The sequence below is a fragment of the Perissodus microlepis genome, chromosome 9 (genome assembly GCF_051167445.1).
Source record: "Perissodus microlepis isolate ML-2025 ecotype Zambia chromosome 9, ASM5116744v1, whole genome shotgun sequence".
In the NCBI taxonomy this organism is placed as follows: Eukaryota; Metazoa; Chordata; class Actinopteri; order Cichliformes; family Cichlidae; genus Perissodus; species Perissodus microlepis.
Genome location: NC_140469.1, coordinates 21,708,268 through 21,730,454, shown reverse-complemented (window position 1 = coordinate 21,730,454; position 22,187 = coordinate 21,708,268). Strand labels below are relative to the sequence as shown.

Genomic DNA, 22,187 nt, shown 5'->3' with positions numbered 1-22,187 from the left:
TCTGGTTGAATAATTGACCACCCTTCTTAATGAAATTGGTAGAGTTCATTTAAATTATTTGGTTTCCTGGCAAAACAGCCCCAGAGCATGACGCTACCACCACCGCGCTTGAGAGTTGGTACAGTAATCTAAGTTTAAAAACATGACCCTTATCCCTCTAAATATCCCTCTTGTGCATAAATAGCTCAATCATTACAGATTTCAGTCAAGCCTGACTCTCAGGCCATGGCCATGTAAAATTCACTTCAGGCAAGCTTGAGCCTTGGTGGTTCCTGGGCTGTTCATGAACATTCAAATCAATTTCCTCTAATCCAGAAATGACAGTTTGGATCTTCTTCCAGATCTTGGCAACGTATTGACACATTAGAATAATTTGTACTCGTGCACTTGACTAAACTGATAGTCCTGGAATTGGCAGTTGATTAGAAATGCCCCGTTAAGCTTCTATAATGGATTTCCCTTGGCCCAACCTCAAACATATTGTAAAGCAACCATAAGCAAAGCAAATCAAGTCATTTAGGTTTGTTTTGCTGAGATGGAAATATTCATAATCTTACAATGAAATAGTCCTGAATATGTGTGAATCCATGTATTGTTTTCTCCATATATATATATATATATATATATATATATATATAGCTACTTCTTTCCCCTCAGCTATTGAACCCACCCATTCGAAATGTTCTAGGCATGCCTGTGAAAGGATTATCATGCAAAAGCCTTTAACTTAAATAAATCCCACTTTCTTTACAGAGTATAGCACTTAGCTTCTTATACCCGGGTAGTATTTTCTGAGATATCCGGTTTTTAGGAGTTAAAGGGATTCAAAGACTGTTCCCACAAGCTTCCTCCAGGTTGTTGCCTGAGCTTCAGAAAGTCCCACATAAAGCGCGTGTGTGTGTGTGTGCGTGCGCAGTAAGGAAGAGTGCATGAGTGTGGAAGTGTTGTTGACTGTACCATCATTGACACCCAGCTGGCTACAGTCACTATAAGGGGGCTTAGAAGTAAGCTCTGGACCCAGCAGTCGAGACACATAACGTCCCTGAACATCTGTGTGAAGTAGCACAGATTAAACACACAAAGGCTGGGACACACATATACGCACACACTGCTCGCACTCATTCATCTGTTGATGAACCTGTTTTGCGCCTTGAATGTGAAGGCTGATTTTTAAGTTCTCTCGATAATCAGGTTGGAGGACGGAAAGGAGCCTGTGGCAGCGGTTGGAGTGACAGCATTCACAGCTACATTTGGGCACATGTCACCTCCTCCAGAAACAGCTGCATCTCAGGTACTGTAAGTCACCAAGACCACCCTGAGGGGACAGGTCTCTTCAGTAAATGATCACGACCCAGGAAACATCATTAGGCAACTGCTGTGTGGCAGTGGCCCGTTGGTAGAGCGATAAGCAGAAAAACACCACTGGGAAACGCTTACAGTGCTCTTGGCAGGGGATAATATGCACTTGTTATTCTCAGCAGAGATGTGCATCATTTCAGCAATAAATAAAAAATTGTCACAAACTGGAATACGGAAAGAAGTTGATTTATTTGTCACGATTTTAAATGGACCATTTTTCCAACAGTGACTGCACATGGCAGGTCTGTTAAGCTTTAAATCTCTCCACCTTATAGAGGGGCGCATGTGGCTCTAGCAAGAGCAGCATTTAAAAAACATAATTTACAGGTGCAAAACTGGCCTGATATCAGACCAAACTGTCAGGCTGTTACACTCTGCTTCCATTTGTGGAATCGATTTAAAGGTATGGCAAGAGCAAAGCTGCAATCATCAGCGTGCACGTCTAAACACCAAACAGTTTTTAGTATTTAGGGCTTATGTCTCATGTCAGTAGGCAAGTGTGAACTTATCTGAATGTAGAGAAGGTTATACTCCAGCAGCTTTGGCCAAACACATTGCTTATATTCATTCAAAGATGGGAGTGGATCAGCATGGACTCTGAACAGAATAAAGGTTTTTATGTTGGATAAAAATACTTAATAGAAAATGTCAAATTTGCCTTTTCATTTTATTTTTTGTAATAACTCACCTGTTGAAGCCCTGTTAAGGCTTACACTGTTGTCTGGCTTCTTTGTACATGATTAGCCTACTGCTAGCTATCTGCTAGGAATCACCTCAGCTAACTTCTATCAATTTTTGTGGTTTCGCCTTTTGGACAATATTTCATGCAATTATTATTGAGTTAACTGTACTAACAGTCTGTCCAATGTATCTATATGTTAATAAGTAAGTATCTGTGCCTGTAAAATGCATCCATACAGTTTGAAAATGAATCTTTGTAGCATCCTGGCATTAGCCGACAACTTAGCACTCCACTCTCTAGTCTGTGTACCGTCATTTAAAGCGCCAAAAAGAATAAAATGTAAGCAGACATAACGCTGAATGTAGAGGCTTCAAAATGTTAAAATAAAGAATTAAAGTTGTTTTTGTTTATGGATTTTGAAGAAATATAGCAAATCAAAATATCTGTTGTGGGATGGACACCCCAACACTGACTCTAGTTCTTGATAACCTACTTTAAGTTCATACAGAGCACCTTGTTTATTGACTATGTGCACGTTAGCATATGCTACTTCCGGTGCGGAAACTCCTGTGGGGAGCTTTGTTTCCGGTGTCCTATTCGCGCCTTGTTTACGGTCCAAAACAAGTTAAGCAAATGAATGAATCAAGTGGCGATTTACATTTCTATAGATGTCTTGGGCATTTACCCAATATATCTGTAAATGATGTTCATCGACTTGTCAATATTTTTTCCCCCGCGCCTCAGAGCAAAATAGAAAAGGGATTCAAATGTTATATTTCTCAGCTGTCCCTCGTTTATCGCGGGTGTTATGTTCTAAAAATAACCAGCGATAGGTGAAATCAAGTAGCCAATTTTATTTTTTGACGGTGCAAAACGTTTCGTGGACATCGTGGACATACAGTACTGCACTTCAGAGTCACACTGCTAGCGATCGATGCAGCGATTCTGTACTGTACAGGAGAGACGTCACGGAGGAGATCGTCTGCAGCGATCAGGACGCAGGACACAATGTGACGTAAAAAAAAAAGCATGCAAACTTGCACTAAAAAATCCGCGAAACAGCGAGGTGAAAGGTGAACCGCGTTATAGCGAGGGACCGCTGTAATTTTGAAGGTAAGTCACAACATACCCTTCGTAAATACTAATGTATAGAAACCGTTACCAGCAATCATTCATTTTTTGTGTGGCCTTTTTTCACGGTTTGTTAACATGCTGTGTAGGTGTGTACTTGACTAGCTGATATCAACATAACGGGGAAACATCTGGTTTGACTATTCTTCACCTGTAGTTTGAATGCTGAACATTTGCCTGTTTAAATCATAAGACCAGTCATTATACAGAGATGTGCTTCTGAATGTGGACGATGTGTATCTGCATGCAGTAATGCAGTTCTGCTTGTGTTGAGTGATGTAAACAACTGATCGATCTAAACTCTTTAAACGTCAAAATTGATCATTAGATTTTTTTTATGACACAACAGCGGTGAGTGTTCCCACCTTCTGCTCTTTGTACCTTAACGCGATCTTTCAGTTTTGGACATGATTTTGGAGTATATCTTCGCAGTAGCGATTGACCGCAAAGTAAAGCTACCGGAAATGCACAACCCCACATCCGGTCTCAAACCAGGAAGTTAGCATTTTCTCGTGCACAGGGTCAATTAGCTTCTGGTTAGCTGCAGAGCATAGGAACCTTAGGATGGCACATATAAAGAACTGAGGAACATGGGAGCCTTTGATGGGACATTTGAATAATCAAAGCGACCATGAATCTAAATCCAGTGTCCAAATGAATCACTTATGAAATAATACAACCCCCATATTGCATATCCATGGATCTACCTTTTTTTTATTCCAGAAGATGCAGCTTAGTCAACCATCATGGACTGCAACCACCTGAGCAGAGAAAACAGAGCTTATGGAGCACAGGATGCAGAGGTAGCACACGCGTCCATCAGGTTGAACATAAAATAATAATAAAATAATAATAAATGTAGTTTAAAAGTTATTTGGGTACTGTTTTAGATACAGCTCTCAAATAGTTTGTGTACAAGAACATTCTGTGATCTTTTATTATAACGCATACTTGTACACCTGTTCAACTGTTTGTTAATGCAAATATCTGTAGTCTGGAGGATGACCTGCATCTCAGATGAGAACAAAGGTAATTTTAAGTGGCTTTGAATATGACATTATTGTTTGTGCCAGATGAGCTGTTTAAGTATTTCAGAAACTGCTGATCTACTGGGATTTTCCTGCACAGCCATCCCTGGGTTTTACTGAGAATGGTTTGAAAATAAGAAAATATCCAGTGAGCTGCAGTTCTCTGGGGACAAAAATAACTTACTGATTTAAGAGATAAAAGTAGACTGGCCAGACTGCTTTGAGCTGACAGAAAAGCAACAGTAACTGAAATAATCACTTGTTACAACCAAGGTATGCAGAAGAGCATCTCTGAACATTGAAGCAAGTGGGCTACAGCAGCAGAAGACCACACCAATTGCCACTCCTGTCAGATAAGAACATGAAACTGAGGCTTCACACAGGCTCACAGAACTGAACAAAAGAAGATTGATAGAAGAAAAACGTTGCCTGGTCTGATGAGTCTCGAAACTGGATGGAACCGTCCGGCTTTGTGTGAGCAACTGCCAGCGCTGCTGTTGGTGTTGAGGATATTTTCTTGGCACGCTTTCAGCCCCTCAAGCATGTTTTAAATACCACAACCCACCTGAGTATTGTTGCTGACCACATCTATCCCTTTTCAGACCACAGTGTACTCATTTTCTGATGGTTGCTTCCAGCAGGATAATGCATGGTGTCACAAAGCTCGGATCATCTAGAACTTGTTTCTTGAGCATGACAGCAACCTGGTGGCTGTGACTGTGAGATCAACCTCAGAGGAATGTTTGAAGTATGTTGTTGAATCTATGCCACAAAGCAGTTTCAATTCAAAAAGGAATCCAATCCATCAAAAACAACGTGCAACTAATGAAGTGGCCAGTAAGTGTAGAGTATGTGGAATAGACGGACTCAAGGAAGAAAAAGGCACACGTGCATAAGTGGGTTGAAATCTTTGTGATGATTCTGTACCATAATGGGTGAGATCTAATAGTGTTCAGACATCACAAACTAAACATAGTTTCTTTACCACGTACTGTGTGTGTTTCAAAAACAGGGTGTTTGCTGCTCTAATGCGGAGTTCTTATCTCAGCTTCTATCTGCAGTTACCATCCCCTGCAGGAGTTTGCCTACTTGATGCTTTTTGATGCAGGAGAAGTTGTAACAGCGTTGATGGGCAGCAACCATCTTTGCAGAATCATTTTCACACAAGCCCTGAAGAAAAGTTTGCCAAATTGTCAGAGCGCACAGATGAAAACAGCAGCAACGAGCCCCGTCTATCGACTGACAGGCTGACAAGTGCTTATTAAGCCCAGTTGAACTGTTGAGGTAAAGTCGGATCCCCAAAAATAGTCATAGACAGGGCTATGAGAAAGGATGTAACAGCTGATGATTGAAACAAATAAACGTGCACACACACACACACACACACACACACCGATTCACTGAGAGGAGGTGAGATATCTCAAAAGGGCAGATTTGCCTACATTGTTTGTGTAATTAGGCATTGAGGTATTTTTTTATAGTGGCAGCAAACAGATGGAATCGGGCAGCTGCAGCCATCTATCAACCATACAAAAATAAATAAATAAATAAAATAAATACTCTTGTTTCTAACAGGATCTGCAAAGACTCACAGAGAACAAGTGTGGGCTGGTTTCCATGGTGAGCAAAGTTAATCAGCTATTTCTCATCTTGCTACTGATTGACACCAACTGAGCTCAGACTACACTCGACATGGAGGGTTGAAGCATTAACTGAAATAACCATCTATCTTTCCTTCTTTTTTATTTTTTGCTTTGACCTTACATGTGAACCTAAACCATTAAACACCTCCCATGTGAGTCAGAAATGAGATGATTACTATCTCGCCTTAATTTGCCATTCCAACATAAGACAGACGTCAGAACGAGCTTCAGTGTGTAATTGCCCTTGTCTAGCGTGCCAGACTGTTGGTACTTTGGGAAAAAAAAAAAGAGAGAGAGAGACACCAGGCCTCCTTCATTTACCACACGATGAAACTCATTCTCAGAATATAGCGCGAGGTAATTGAGCGATGAATTACTTTTTGCATCAGCACCACTCAATGACACTGATTCTGATGTAGTAATATATTATCTCCCCCTATGTGGTAATTTGTACCCAAAAAGACATCCGCTGGAAAATTCTCTGACTTTAAAAAAACCTGAAAACACCCAATCAAACTTTGCGAAAAGCAACACTTTTTTCCCCCTCTCAAATCATGTGAGGGAAGTATGCTGACGGTGTGCTTTTTCATTATGTAAAGTCACGTTTCTGAGTTTGACTTGAGAACGTCGTCTTTCCCTAAAGAGAAGAAATAAATGAGTTTCACATCAAGGAAAGCAATCAGCCCTGGTTAAACCTAGATCTCCAAAAATGTGATTATATCCGCCATATGTGAGTACACACCTCTGCCAAGGATTATAATGGTGGAAGTGGGGGGAAGAAAAAAAACCACATTTGTCTGTGTGATAATTGAAGCTTGGCAGAGAACTATAGTGTGCAAAAGTCTTGAAGCAGCCTTCATTTCTTTATGTTTTTCAAAGAAAAATGAAAATACGTGCAGTGATTTATTCATTAGTACAGAAGGAAATACAGCACATAAGGAGTTTGTATTATTCTACCAGGGTTTAAAGTCAGAAGCAACACCTGCTGCCATTTCTTTTTCAGTGTAGATGTGTTGTGATTTGCCAATTGTTGATTAATAACTCTTTGGGAATCACTTTGTTTGTACAAAATTACTATTTTATGTCTGTCAGATTCTGTCATCTTTCATACATGCAGCTAAAGATATTCAGTGTGTTTTTGTGACAACCTGCTACTAACAAAGCACCTACAACTGTTTTTTTGTTGGTATGTGTTGGTGTAGACCTGGCACTGGTTCATTCTTTGAGTTAGGATCCTTGTTAACCGTAACAGGTCACTGTTACATAGCTTACCAAACAAAATCATTATACTGAAATACTGTGATACTGCTACCCCTCAGCCACCTATAGTATCAATTACAAAACCCTACATCATCTTGTTATTGCATACACAAGATGGTCAGAAATCTTACTTTTGCTTTCAGATCAAGGTCCCTGAGACGCATCCAAACTTTTTGGGAGATTCACCAATGGTATTAACTGAAAATCTTACTGTGTTCTCAGTGAAATTTACCTTTGACTTTGAGGTCTAGGTCACTGAGTTTCAATCCTGCCCAAGGTTTTTAGTAGATACACCTTTGGTATCAACTTGAAGCTCCTATTTCACCTCATTCTCGAGTTACCAAATTCACAAACTTAATGTCCACGCCGCCTACCCACACTGCTGAGGGGAAAAGGCATCATGTCCAAGATCTTCAAAAAGCCCAGAGAACTACTGCTCACAACCACTTTTAAAAAATTAAAAGTAACTCTGGCGCTCGGAAGTAAAACAAAGATATGAGGACCGGCTCAAGACTTTTGCACAGCACGGTAGCTGGACGATTGACAGACCTAAAAGAAAAAACAAAAAAGGAAACCTAACAACCCGACATTACATGATGAAAAAAAGAAAAAAATTCCAATGAGCAAGAAAAAAAGACGACCATCTTTATTTCAATCTTTCAAACCTGTAATAAAATGTGACAAACTCAATTCAAACCCTGACAGGAAGTTTGGCAGATAGTGGTAGGCAACTACAGACCAGAAGGCAAGGCGAGGGCATGGCTCCTTTAGCGCAGCTTCACAGTAAACCACAGATAATAAGAATTTTCTTTTAAAAAAGAGAAAAGGTGTGCTTATATTGAGTCGAATGAGTTACTGAACTAGAACAGAATGGTGAAATTACTGTTATTCCTGCTTTTTAAAGGAGCTCTGAGGCAGCTCTTTGGACAGAGCCGGGCGAGCGCGGCCCCAGCTTCGTCTTTATGCTATAAGCTGCCTACCTGCTGACGTAGACACATGTCAGCAGCATCAACCGTGTCCTCTAACTCTTGGCAAAAAACAACAAGAGAAAAGAACATTTAAAGAAAATCTTATATTGAAGAAAATTGATCTTTATTGGAAAAGGTGGACGCCACGTAACTCGCCGTACCAGCTGAGAGTAAGAATCTATTTTACAGATATTCAAGTTGTGTTTTCAGATGCTTTGAGGTCTCTGCCTCATTGAACCCTAAATCCAATAAGGTGCACTGTACTGTGGAATTTTCATAAAAATGTTATTACACTGGGTGTAGAGGATTTTGGGAACACTCTGTCTTTTTATGAAATAGATTGGTCTGGTGAATTAAGGAGGAATCCATTATCCCTACTTGATTTCAGCTATTACACACACTTTAGTCACAAGGAGAGGGTATACAGGATCTCTATTCCTTGAGACCAACAAAGAAAAAAAAAAAGAACAACAACAACTCAGCAGCATAAAGACAATTCTAATGTTCTACATGCGCTGTGTACATCTCAGGGCATTGGGATGTAAACCTCAAATGTCAAATGAATTGAATATAGAAACCGGTGATGGGGGATAGCCTGAAATATGGAAACAGACAGAGCTTGTCTGTCTGAGGAATATGACTTGTTAAGATCCACAGGAGCTACTGATGCATGTTATGGCTTTTGCTAGACAGGTACAACCTGTCTATATAAGGATATTTTTTACCCAGTTGGTCATGTTGGAAGGAAATGGGTTAAAAATGTCCATCTGCCATGTGTCGGTATCACAGCGAGTGATCCCGGTTATTGTCCCCAGTCTTTCTTAATGACAGCAGATGGCTGACAGAGAAATGCGGTGAAGTGCAGAACTGTCTGGGCACTTTGTAACCCTTTATAAGAAGAAATATTTTTAGGCAATAACACAGAATTAAAAACAAAAAACAAAAACTGCACATTTCAATGATGGCAGATTTTCCTTGTTGGGCACTTCTTTTTCATTCTACACACGTCAATAACAATACACAAGCCTACACAATGGATTGAGGGCAAATTTAAAGGCAACATCAATCAGTTTCTACTTCTGCAGGATAATATAGAAAATGAGAATTAAAATGAAAAATAGTTCGGTATGCGACAAAAAAAAAGTGGTTTCAAGACACTGACCTATGAAATCAGGGTGTCACACGTCACATGGAATTAACCACTGGTTGGTTGGTTGGAATCATAATAAATAAGATGGTATGTTTGGTTCGCAGCCATCCCTTCTTCATGTGAACAGTGTTTACACTCCATCATTAAAGAGGCTGTTTGCTTTCAACATAATTCAGTGGCTTCGCCAAGCAGCCGACCTTACACGCAGACAAAGAACTCAAAGATGGAAGAATAGTCTGTGCTAGAGGGGCTCTGAGGGGAAGTGAGATGAAAAACAAAGCACAACAATAACACATTGATATGTCTTTGAGTTTCATGTCACTGCATTTGACTAGGCCTATGATCCTCTATCCAGCAGGTGCCCCTGTGTTAATCGGTTTTCTTCTCTTCAGGATCCTTCTCTCCAACGTCCTCATCCTCTTCTTCTGGGCCCTCCAGCGCCGCAGCACGTTGCCTCTCCTCCTCCTCCTCCTCTTCCTCGTCGTCGTCAGTCAGGCCCTCTCTCTTCAGCGCATCTATGTCATCCGAACCGTCATCAGACTCAGCTGTGCAGATGCCATAGCACATCAGGCTAATTACACCCAGCGGTAGGCCAAACAGGAAGCAGCCCAGCAGTGGAGAGCTGCGAAACACCGACTGATGCGGGAAAGAAGACAGCGAAAGATGAAAGGAAAATTAAGAACGCAAAGCACGAGGGGTCGGGGAGAGTATAGGGAGACAAATTTGTAAAAGACACTAATACAGTAACTTGAGGAAAACACTGAAATAATCCAGTGAGAAAATACAAAAGAGAAAAATATATAACCTTAGTTTTATCTTTTAGCAACCAAAAACCACTTTAAACACCATTAACTGCAAATAAAAGATTGATGAATATCTATGAGGGAAGAAAGTTCACAAAATAACTTTTCGCAATAGTGGCATCCTCTTATGGTACCACACTCAAACTCTGTTAGCGCATTAGGATTACCCTTCTTCCACAAATGTTTGTAAAAGCAGACAGCATGGCCAAGAGCTCGATTTTATACCCCTGTGGCAACAGGTCGAAAAGCAACTGGATTCAGTGATTTAGAGGTGTGGCCCAATACTTGTATCCATAGCGTACCTTAAACTTGCATTGTTTCTAACAGCTAGGAGGGGGCAACTCTCTGGTTTCAAAAGGTCTCGCAGAACAGAAGTCCATGAGGAAGTGATCATTGTTTGTCATTTGATTTAAAAATTTGAGTGAGAATTATTTCCAGATAGGTTTCTAATTACTCAATCGCTATTTCCAGTGTTGTTTAATATATTGTGAAGTTAATATGGAAAATTAAATTATGCTGAAGTGTCTTGAACCTGCACCAGATGGCGATAGCTGTGGTTGCAAATAGAGTCCTGGCAATATAGAAGTCTATATTAAAAAAAAAAAATTCCGTCTTGATGTCTGTGAACACTTTCAGTCACCCAATTCTGGTCATGCTGAATAAAAACTAATTTTTTGTAAATTTTGGTTCAAATCTACACGCTCATTGGCGAACGACTTGTCATTAATGGTCTCATCCATCACCGTGCTCTTGATCTATCTGTATGTCTGTCTGTCAGTCAAAACATTCATGTGCAAACAATAATATTATCCAAGAAATCTGATTTTTTCTTCCTTCACTAACTGATCATCGTTCACAGGAATAATTTTGTTTTACTTTCTATGGGGAAAAAAATCTGAAATCCAGCTAGCTTCTCAGCTCGATCCACGCATAACACAGACAAGAAAATGGGGAGTAAAAATTAAAATGAATACATCTGTACACAGTAATCTGAGGTCATTCGCAGAAATAACCAGCTACACTACTAGCAAATGGTAATAAAAGGAAAGTAAAAGGGATGTCAAGTGAGTATGAGGACTGCTTAAGACAAAACAATCTGCTAACAAGAGGTAAATGTCAGGCTAAATCAATATCCAGCAAAATGTCAATTCGGTCCGATTGTCTGTCTACCACGACTAACAACTAGTAGGAGTGATGGTTAGTTTAGGAGCTCGGGGCAAAATATAATGAAACTGCCACATGTACTTTGACATGTGCACACATTATCGGAGCCTACAAGGGAGGAAATATGATAAATAAGACCCTAAAGCTCAGTTGTGGTCCAGAGGTCCCACAATGAGTCAGTGCTGCAGTTTCTTAAATTCACACACTGAGACTTGCTTACTTGTAACACAGCCTGTTCAGTCCAGGCCCATAAAAGCATCATATTGCTCTCAACAACCAGTGTTTGTAGTAGTAAAGAGCCTGCCTTTAGCTGTGGAAAGTTACGCAAATTCAAATCAGATCTGCAGATCAAAACACTTTTTTGCCAAATTTGTAACTTATTCATGTATTCTGTCATTTACACTACATGTTGTGTAAGTATTTAAAAAGCTGGTCATGAAACATTTCCATACACTCACGCAGGGTTTAATGTTTTAGTATTAATTCCACTTCAGTCCTGTAATTTTCAGATGCTTATAGTGTGTTAAACTATTTGTATCGTCTGCTGTGCCGCTTGTTTTGTTTTACACCAAATGACCATATTGGAGAGCGTTGGCCTTCAATCGAACATCCTTCATGTTTCTTTTACTTTCTCATTTTACAAACTCAACTAAGATGAATAAAGAAAAATCAAACATCAAACACGAGCACAGGCCCACCTTTATACACTAGTCTTTCTGAAGATACTGCCTGCACACACACTGCCCTGCTTATTACGGGCTCACCTCCCACCTCCCTCGGCTTTAGTGCGTGCGAGCACATTAAAGCCGGAATTATGCTTCCATGAATATGAATGTAAATCTCTGCAGACCTGCACAGAGCATGATGCTATAGGTAACTACAGGTCACAAGCTGGCTAATCTCGCTTATGAGACGAGGATGAAACGGAAATGAGCAAAAAGCTGCTGGAGGAACGTGACACAAACCTCTGTGGACGCTACATTTGTTGAGACTGTGCTTTTCATCTTAATTACAACCTTTTCATTTCAAATTAAACCAGCGTTAGTGACAAATTTGCACATTTATAACAACTACATTTATCCGTGAGGATCACTTAAGAGAAAAATCAAAGTAAACACGCAGAGCCAACAAGTTGCTCTCTGGTAATAATTAAGGCACCCCTCATTTCACATACATGTTTTCCACTTTGATACAATTTATTTCTAATATTTCTTAAGCACTCCAGTGTAATTAAATCTGGGTTTTTTTTCTTTCAGGAGGCACACGTGAAGCACAATTCAGATGATCTTAATGTAGCAAACTGCATCAGAGAGAATCCACCTAAAAGGGCACATTCGGTCCCAACTCCTGCCAGCCACTGAGCTGAGAAGAAGAGAAACACTCACGTTCCCTTCAGTCGTTGCCACAGGAAGAGGAATGGTAATTGCCGGTGCTCTGTGATGCTGGATGAGGGAAAGGATGGGCATGCTATGCTAACACAGCTGGCTATGACTCATTGGGCTTAATGCGCTTGCTTCTTCATGCTCCTGTCAGACATGAATTTAAATAGGCTCTCTAGGGGCAAGGTGATGGCTGTTGCCTATCTTCTCTATATTATATCATGTCACTGTAAGCAAAACTAGACTGGTGATACTTCCAGCTTGCTACATTTAGGAAAGCACAAGAGTCTCACATTTCATTTCTCTTACAGATGTAAGTTAGACCCTTGACACAAGATTTTTACTTTTATGCAGCCAATAGAAGAAGTCAAATAAAGATCCTGCATTGTTGCTTTTTTAGCTCAAAGAAATACAGCTTTTCTTTTGCACTGAAACGTTTACCCATTGCTCATCTGGCTTACTTTATCACTGATTTCATTTAATAACCCGAGAGTCAAACCTGATCTGACGCACGAAGAATTAAACCTTCAATTAATATCTTGTTAAAAGGCTCTCGTTTGAACTTTAAGTCAAACCCTTTACTTCAATCTAACATTAAAGCATGCAATTCTCATTTAGACATGCTCCACATGGCTTTAAGGACACTGTTATGGGCGGAGCAGAGTTTTAGTCGTGGTTAAAGTTCAACCATGCCTGCTGAGAGGTATTATTCACAGCTGTATTTACATTCCTATCACACCCTTGGTAAAATAAACACTAGTTCTCCCAAAAGAACCAACTACTTAGAGTAAAAGAAGGAGGAGAAGTTCAGCCGCCTGACCCTCTCCTTCCTCAACACTCCACCTCCATCTGCTCTGCTGTTTTTCCCCCCCTCTCCCTACGGACTGTTTACTGCCTGCACTGCATATTCTCAGTTGTACATCCAATCTTGTCCTCTAAATGTTGTTTTTCCTCAAAGAGGAAAAGTGGAGTGCACAGGGGCATTTGTTTGACATCGTTGCAGAGCAGCTTGAACACAGAGCATTAACCCTAATTTAGCAAACGCAGTCAAGGTGAAGCACATTTTGAAACACAGCAAGAATATTATTCCATAACAGAGGCAATTCGATATTGTGCAGCACGATAATGCTGTGCTTTAATTGTAGAGGTGAAGCCTGGTATCCTTAAACAGGAGAGCGTCCTCTGAGTAGCATGTCGCATAGTAAAATTACCCTGAAGTAATATTAGCTTGAAAGCTAGATTGGATAATCATCTGCAATACTCTTATTTGACAAACAGTAAGTGTTGTATGTAATGTGAGAACCCACAGAACATTGTTCCAACTGTATACAAGCCATTAGTTAATAGTTACAATTAGCTGGTGAACACAGAAAAACACACATTTCCCCATGAAGGTGGTGGAGACCAAAACAGAATCAAAGCAGTGCAAATATTGAACCTTTGGCCACTGTATGCTAAGTCAACTTTAATACAAATCTATGATACGGTCTGTCAAAACTGAGAAAATTTGTCAAAAAGTTGTTTAAATCTCAGAAATTTATTGTTATTTATTAAATAAACTGAATTACCAGTTTTATACCCAAATTTCAGCCGGCATACTGAGTCCCTCTGAGAGGTCAGCATAATAATGAAGCATAACATTCAACCACTTAAATTAATTTTTAGGAATGCAACTATGCAACGAAATAATAACAATAATAACAATAATAATAATAATAATAATAATAATAATAATAATAATAATAATAATATAGTTTTGGAGCTTGATTCTTCATGAACGGGCACAAAAAAGACATCAATGAATTTTAGTCATATTGTTTCTTCAGTCCTGAGGAACAGTTGATGCAGACATCCTGCAGACTGAATTATTTTACGCTCTTTTGTACATATTTATTGCTTTTTGGTGGAAATCTTAGATGATGTTTTGTATTTCATTTCACTTTGAACTTGAGCTACATCCTGCTTAGGCAATATTCTCTGATTGAAATCTCACCAACTTACCATAATGGTGGACCTGGCATCAAAGGCAACACGTTTGATCCTCTGAATGATGCCGTCACCTCCATATGCCTGCAGGAAGATAGAGTTTAATGGACACAGATAAGCTACTACGTGTAGTCTATCCCAGTTCTATAGGACACGCGCAGGGTTTCATGCACTCTTCAGCTTGGCAACAACAATTTGATGCAGTTACCTGGAAACATTCCCTAAACCACAAAACAATCAATAAATCAATAAAAACTTCTCAAACAGCTACACATACTATACACAGACTGAAATATCCAGGTTTCAGTTCTCCAGTCATGTGCTTAGTACATTTCAGACATTTTAAATAATGTTTAATTAACCGCTTCCTTGCACAAAATTATCTAATGTGCCTGACTCTAGTTTGCTCACAGTGCAGTAGTTCTGCTCCATCTGAGCTCATTTATTGGCAAAAAGCACCGGGGCAGCCAATGAGTGATTTGTCCTGATGCTAATTCATCAGGATGGCCAATTAGTGAGCTCCAACTAAGCAGGACTTCTGGAAATGAGCTGAAGGTGGGGTATGAGACAATCTTTGTGGATGCAGCTGCTGAACAGACTAAGCACAAATTGCATGAGAACTAAGCAAGGTATCAGACATCCTTTTGCAAAAAGAACATAGAAAGAAGTTGTAGCTTTTTCTTCTTAATTGAAACGAAGCAAAAGAACGAGGACTTAAATATGGCAGCAGTGAGTTTAAAAAAATAAAATAATTATTCCATGAAAACCAGGTGTAGAGATGTGACAGACTGCTAAGGTAACTCTGTTCTTGAGGCTGGTTCATGCTTCACAGGAGGCGAATTCAACAAAAAACACACCCAGTTTTCGTGGTTTTTATACTTCCATTGAAAAAGCATTAAAGATTCCCAAAACTTGATCATGCTTGGAGCAAAAAAGCTCCCTACACTCCACAAGAAAATCCTTGAAATCCACTTGTATTCTATGGTAACATTTTTTGTGGGGCAAAAACTTTATTTGGTGCATATCTACATGAAGGACAAACGGGCCCTGAGACACCACATGGCTGGCATTACGAGCCTGACGTGTAGAGGCTGAAACTGTCCGGGGCTTGGCTAAAACTGGACTGCAGAAACATGGTGGTTTCTGTTGCTGTTTATTTGGTGGGAGGGTGGTTTGTTTTGCCAGGCGAAAAATAGCCCAGACCATTCTCGGAAAAAAGGAAAAAGACCTTTGGGTGTTTGGCTTATGGTTTCATACATCTGGTGACTTTAGCGTAGAGTAGGGAGAACGATGACATTTATTTTCCAGATTAGTGCGCACACTACAATATAAAGTCATGTAGTAATCTCAGTGTTTGGCTCAGAACATAGAATTATTGCAGATAATCTATTCAAAAGGGAATGCAATATAAAATCTAAACATGCAAAAGGAGATTGGAAAAATATTTCATCTGATAAAAAAAATATTTTTCTGTGGGGGGGACTTAAAATGCAAGGCAACATGCTTGATTAATGAAGATTTGGTGTGATTACAACAGTACAGCATAAGGCGAAGGGGAGAGAAGGCTACACCAGGCTGAATACATAAACAGAAAGCAGCAAAGGGAGGCAAGGGAGAGGAGAGGGAAGGATTTGGACCTGTGCAGAACCGTTCAGAACACTGCTGATGAATTGGACCAGCTGCTCCATGCTTTCGATCGGCTCACTGGGCAGGAAGTACTGCTCGTTGGATGTGTTGAGGATGATAACGGAGGGCACTGTCACCTCGCTGAGGAAAAAACAGGAAACACGGCTTTTAATCTTCTTAACCCCCGCACCTCAGACTGCCATTATCAAAGAGCATCATTAGATGGGAACAAATTGTAGTCGTAAAGAATAAATTGCAACACAGAGAATACAATAGTGAGATAAACAGACCCTTTCTACTGTGAGCAACCCAACTTTTCCCATGGGTTTTCTTTCAAACAGAGAATTTTTCTTTCCCAAGGAAAAAGGCGATGCAGTGTGGCCCATTTCAGAGTGGCATTTCTTCCATCTTTTATGCAAAGAGTGTGCAACTCAGGGGTTTTATGGGTCTGTGCCGGTCACAGTTAAAGAGACCTTTACAAACTAAAACTGACAAGTGAAGCCCAGGGAGTCCAGAGGAAGGCAGCTCTGCATCCACACCGAGACACGTACAAAACATATACTAACTACTCCAGTGATCTTAAAGGCTTTGTTTTAACAGAAAACACAGAAACAGAGACACACAATGTACGCTGCCAAGCCGGCTCATTTTGACAAATCAGCAGAGGAATTACAAAACTCAGTGAGATAGGGAATAAGGTCATACAAACAACCGATCCCTCTTCCACATGTCTCGCACAACACCAAAGCCTGGCTTAGATAAGGTATCCTAGTGCTTAGATGCACACATGCACACAGGCGCACAAACAGTCCATCACGGCGCTGCCACCTTACATCCCCGCGGTGTTACTCAACCCAGCAACAAATTGCACACACACGCACGCATATCCATCACTGTCCCAATCCACCACCCAACTGAGATCAGGAGTGCAAACATACACGCCCGTGCGGTAGAGTCATCAGTGCCTCACTACTCTGTCCAGCTGAGTTCTGCAATCTCTCTCTCTCACACACACACACAACCACACACACATTATGAATGGGTATTTCCATCTGACATCCAGCCTACTCCAACAGATGGCACCCATTTAAAATAAATATGGATTAGCCTAGGTGCCTCAGTTAGTGGGACTACTGGGGGTTCGCCACCATAATTAAGGGTCATATATTCTACCATTTGCACACATTCTTCTTCTACTGCAAAAAATGGTTTCTATACAATTAGGGCCAGTGGTTTTGTTGTTGTTTTTCTTTTGTGTACCATCCTACAAGATCTGTACAAACTGCTAAAGGAATTAAAGTAATAGTGAGCTCATTTCTAGTCTAGCCAAAATTCACTATTCAAGTAATAACTCGGGATTTGGGGGAATTTGCATATTAGATAGAAAGTTAGACGATAAGATACCATTGCATGTCTTTGGATTCACTATGGAGCTGGAGCTGAGAAACTATTGGTATTCATTAGAACTAACACTAGAAGCACAGACTACATGTAGGGATGGGTAGATGTGCCCGGTCTGAGGTCTTGCAGCAAGCTATCAAATACGGTGCATTTCTTGGCTTTTAAAAAAACGCTATGCATCGCCAGGTGTTTCATCAGATTCGAGGTGTTACCTCCTTTGCACAGTATCACCTTAAAGCACTTGTTGCAGGCTGCTGAGTTTGCATCTTTTGCTGTGAAGTACCGCTTCGCCTTGGGCATTTTTAATCTGTAGCTCTGCTCTAAAAGAGCATACGTACCTGGGCCCGCCTACTATCCTTGGAAAGGTAAAATGATTGGCTAGAATCCAAAGTGTATGACATCTCAGGAAAAAAGCACCGAAATAAAGCACCGAAATGTGCGCTGCTTTTCAGTCTGGTTACTACCGTTTATGTCAGAACCGGTGCCATAATGGCACTGGATACCGGTACCCATCCCTAGCTACATGAGAGTCCCATCTTGAAGACTTGAGCCAAGCTTTTTGTTTGTCAGTGTATTGGAGCCACCCTACAGGCAGTCTACTAACAACCAAAGCAATCACAAGGAGGTTTTTGGTACCTCTTTACGACTGCCAGCAACTATTCGTCATTCCTCCTTTCTCTGGAGGCTGGTCAGTGCTGGGGGGTGACTGACCATTCTCGATGCCTGCCTGATTAAAGCTTTAGCAATCAATTAAACAATGACTTCTACCTCCAGCAACCACTAACCAACACAGTTGTCTAATACTGATTTATCAGAAGATGTTCTTTATATTCTGAACAGAGTTGTTGTTCATTAAAAAATTCAACAAATGAATTTTAACAAACTAGTTATTAATTTACTGTGAAGACACCAAAGACTTCACAACTGTCTGCTCAGCTTTGGCATGTACTCGCCTACATGTGGTGCAGCTCAAGCTGCTCTGCTGGGCACAATGTGATTACACAATTTCTAAATTATGCAATTTTCGGCATGTCTTATGCTTTCCCATTGACCCTTTGTGCACATTGGACAACATATATATTAATACATTTTTGAAATATTGACTTTAATGCACTAATGTTAGTTGGTGTTAAAAAATGAAAATAGAAGTGAACAAATTGTGCACAAATTATTTGCAGTTTACACATTTGAGGGCTTCATGTTATTTTATTTAGTTTTTTTTAACAGGACTCGTTAGCAACAGTTCATCAGTTCATTTTTCTCAAAGTTTCCTTTTCGCTTTGTTACCAGAAGCATTTTCTGAGCATTAATTATTGTAAGAAGGCCTAATTACTAATCCCAACTGTAAACTATGATAATCATTATCACAGTATGTCCAGAATATACATTTAGGATGCGTGCCAACATAAAATCTGGATAAATATCAATTTAAAGTTATCAGAAAATTATGTTTGCTGACATCAGGAGGTCGTTCATTTGGATGTCCAACAGGAGAAATGCCTTTCGTAATCATTCCCATTCCGATTACAAGTCCTCCCTCGATATTGCCAGTTTTCAGTCCGCTCACATCTTTTCACATTTTTCACAGCCTACAATGCATCCCATATAAGGGGTTAGAGATAATCCTACATTTAAACAGAAACAAAGACGACCTCAGACTTTGAGTGGTTCTCATCTGGTATGTGTGTATTCCTGAGTGTGTTTGTGTGCCTCTGGTGAAAGCAGAAGCAGCCTTACGCCAGACAGACTGCTGCCAGAACACAGTAATCGCTGTGATGACAGAAAGAGGAATAAAAAGCCATCAGATTTATTTCCATGGCCCTCCTAAGGGAAAGGATTAGTGGACATTGACAGGCCAGGATTTTATTCCTCAAAGGAGGGCAATTAATCCTGCGCTACAGCAGCTAAATTCAGTCCCCTAAAACCCAGGAAAAATACATATTGTATGTGCTCATACAAAATTAGGAAGGCTAATCACCTCTTTTATCCTTAAATATAAACACCGCCTATTTTCGACTGTGCACCAGAAGCCTGCTGGTTCAATGTAGTTATATTTCAAGCCAGAACTTCTACTGTACTCAGTGACACACTGACTAAATTACACAGGGCTTGGGACACCATGTCTGCTATAATCTTGCTCATACAAACAATAACATGCTCAAATTAAAATAACATCCTGCCGCGGTCGTTTCACGCATGCAGATTCTCACACAAAATTATACAGACACACATAATTAGATGCTGTACGTTAGTAGACACAAAACAGACATGCCGACTGCGACGGCCATGCTGGTCGTAGTGGGGTTCTGCCTAATTAAAAGGAAGGGATGTCAGTTTCAAGGCCTCCCTAAGCATGACACCCTAACAGCCAGCCTCAGCCTGGGCACAAAGCTGCTGCAGCAAAGGGTCTAACTGCATCATTAGCGTTGCTCTTTGGCAAGCTATTAGAAAAATACACGACCGCTATAGATTTAATCCACGCACAGCCCGCTATCCCTAAACTCCTCACATATTCATCTCAATAGGCTGCCCTTTCACAACCAGATTTACATGAGCTTGTGGACCTTTGTGCTTTTCCTGGGTGTATGCTGGATGAAGAGGGGGGAAAGGGGGATTTAAAGTTTCCAAGAGCACTAAAAAAGAAATGACAGTCTGTGTAATTGACTTCTCCACAAGAGAGCATCTTTAATGGCAGAGGCTGGCATTACAAGTCAGTGCAGACCTGGATAAGTAGCTGACAGAAGGTAACATGAGGCTGAGAACGAGGAGGATGACACGAGAAGAGAGAGGGAGGCTGAATGTGAGACACTTACCCCATAATGAGGCTGTTAATGTAGTCATTCCCGTCCATGTGGCCAAACTGGAAGTCTCTGGAGATGCAAGAGAAATCAGTGGCATGAGAAAGCGAAACATTGCATCCAAAAAAAGCTGAGTGAAATGAACTCTTTTTCCTGTCTCAGTGGACTGCATGACACTAGCACAAACTGGGACACAAACTTCAACGCACAATAGTATACAGCTATGAAAACTTGGTGAATGAAATTACATGTTCTTGCTATTGGAAACTGGAGAACGCTTTAACAGAGGGGGGGGGGGGAATATCCCCAAAGCTCCATTCTGTGCCATCTCCTGTTTCTCCTCATCTTTTCTAGCACAGAAAAGACTCAGGTGATTTATCTAAACGATAAGGTAGGAGGAGGAATTCAATTTGTATCTCATTGTGCTGCACAATGTCTGAGCAAAGTGTATTGTGGGCAGACTAGGAAAGGGGGTTGCACAAGTCCAGGAAAACTAGGAACTTTCTCTGAATGACTGATTGTGGAGGCCTCTAGATATATATTATATTCAGTCTGAATCACAGCAACATCTAGGGCATTGGTCCCCTGGGTGCTAAACAATACTGCTTGTGCTTGACATGATTATGAAGAAACTGAACTGTATAATATAGCCACTGGATGCAATATAAAAATCAGTCTGGGTTACTGATAATCTTGCTGACAATAGTGGGCCTGACTGGGAATAAAGCTCATCAAAAAGTCAGCTTATAACTTCAATGCTATAAGACACAGATCAGGCACTGTTGGAAATGATCCAGATCTCAAAGACTGGCAAAACAACCACTGAGATACGAGACTGAGGCACAGAAAATATTAAATTAAATTCTATTCCAGTTTTACTTTGCTATTATTAGTACTTTTCAGATCCGATAAATTAAACATTTACAAGTCTCTTCACCATGTATGTATATCTTTCCACTGACTCTCCTGGCTGGAGGAATCATGGAGCAGACTGACCAAAATAGTGAGTAACCTACCGAGAACCTTGTATATGTGAGAGTAGAACAAACTGAAGGTAAGTGTGTCCAAACTGTTTGCGTTTTTATAAAATATTCCCTTTGTGGCAAGGTTTTCTAATAAACTTTTTTTAAAATCCTGGTTGTCTATATTAACTTTATCTGCAGTTCTCACTGAGTATTTTCAAAAGTCAGAGCACAACCAAAAAAAGCCAAATCCCAGAGGGTGTTTTTATGCTAGATAATGAGTAATCATAAAATAATCTTGTGGCCCCGTCATCTCATGGCACACAGTTCTTAGAAATGCTTTAAAAACAAAATGTTTCTGTGGGCTGAAATTAAAAGATGGGACAAGCAGTCGGTGTTAAAAAACAAAACAAACAACAGTGAATTCATTCTGGATCAGAAGCTCCACCCACCTTCAAAGCGTTCTGCTTGTTTGAGCAGCCAATCAGAAGACAGCTGGCTTTAAAGGAAAGGGGGAAGGGAGCTCAAACAGCTTGTTGCAGAGAGTGGATGAACTGAGGTGCTGCACCAACACCCAGTGCAAGGTCAACAAGGATTATTTTCAACTGTCACCATGAAGAGTATGTGCAAGTTCAAGAAGGAAGATCTGTAATCACTCAGCCGCCTGCTTTCCCGGGTACTCGGCTGCTAGTCTATTCCTTTACATCACTTCCACTTTCTCACGCTGTCAAACTTAATGCTGACATCATCGAGGCTGTCCAATCATCTTCTTGCCTGCATTTTGCGTACTTTAAATCTTTGTGCTTTTATGTCTTTCTGCCTTTTGTACAACCCACCTCCTCCCCAT

General features: G+C 40.4%; 1 protein-coding gene across 1 annotated transcript in view; it reads right to left on the bottom strand.

The window, feature by feature from the left end:
- Window positions 1–7,734: 7,734 nt before the first annotated feature.
- tmx3b (thioredoxin related transmembrane protein 3b) overlaps window positions 7,735–22,187 on the bottom strand; it is a 34,838-nt gene continuing 20,385 nt past the window's right edge. Inside the window, exons 13-16 of the mRNA XM_084939649.1 lie at window positions 20,394–20,450; window positions 16,191–16,320; window positions 14,569–14,637; window positions 7,735–9,857 (exon numbers count right to left, since the gene is read on the bottom strand). Of these exons, the coding sequence (XP_084795775.1) occupies window positions 9,591–9,857; window positions 14,569–14,637; window positions 16,191–16,320; window positions 20,394–20,450 (523 nt within the window). The 3' untranslated portion in view covers window positions 7,735–9,590. The remainder of the gene's footprint in view (window positions 9,858–14,568; window positions 14,638–16,190; window positions 16,321–20,393; window positions 20,451–22,187) is intronic.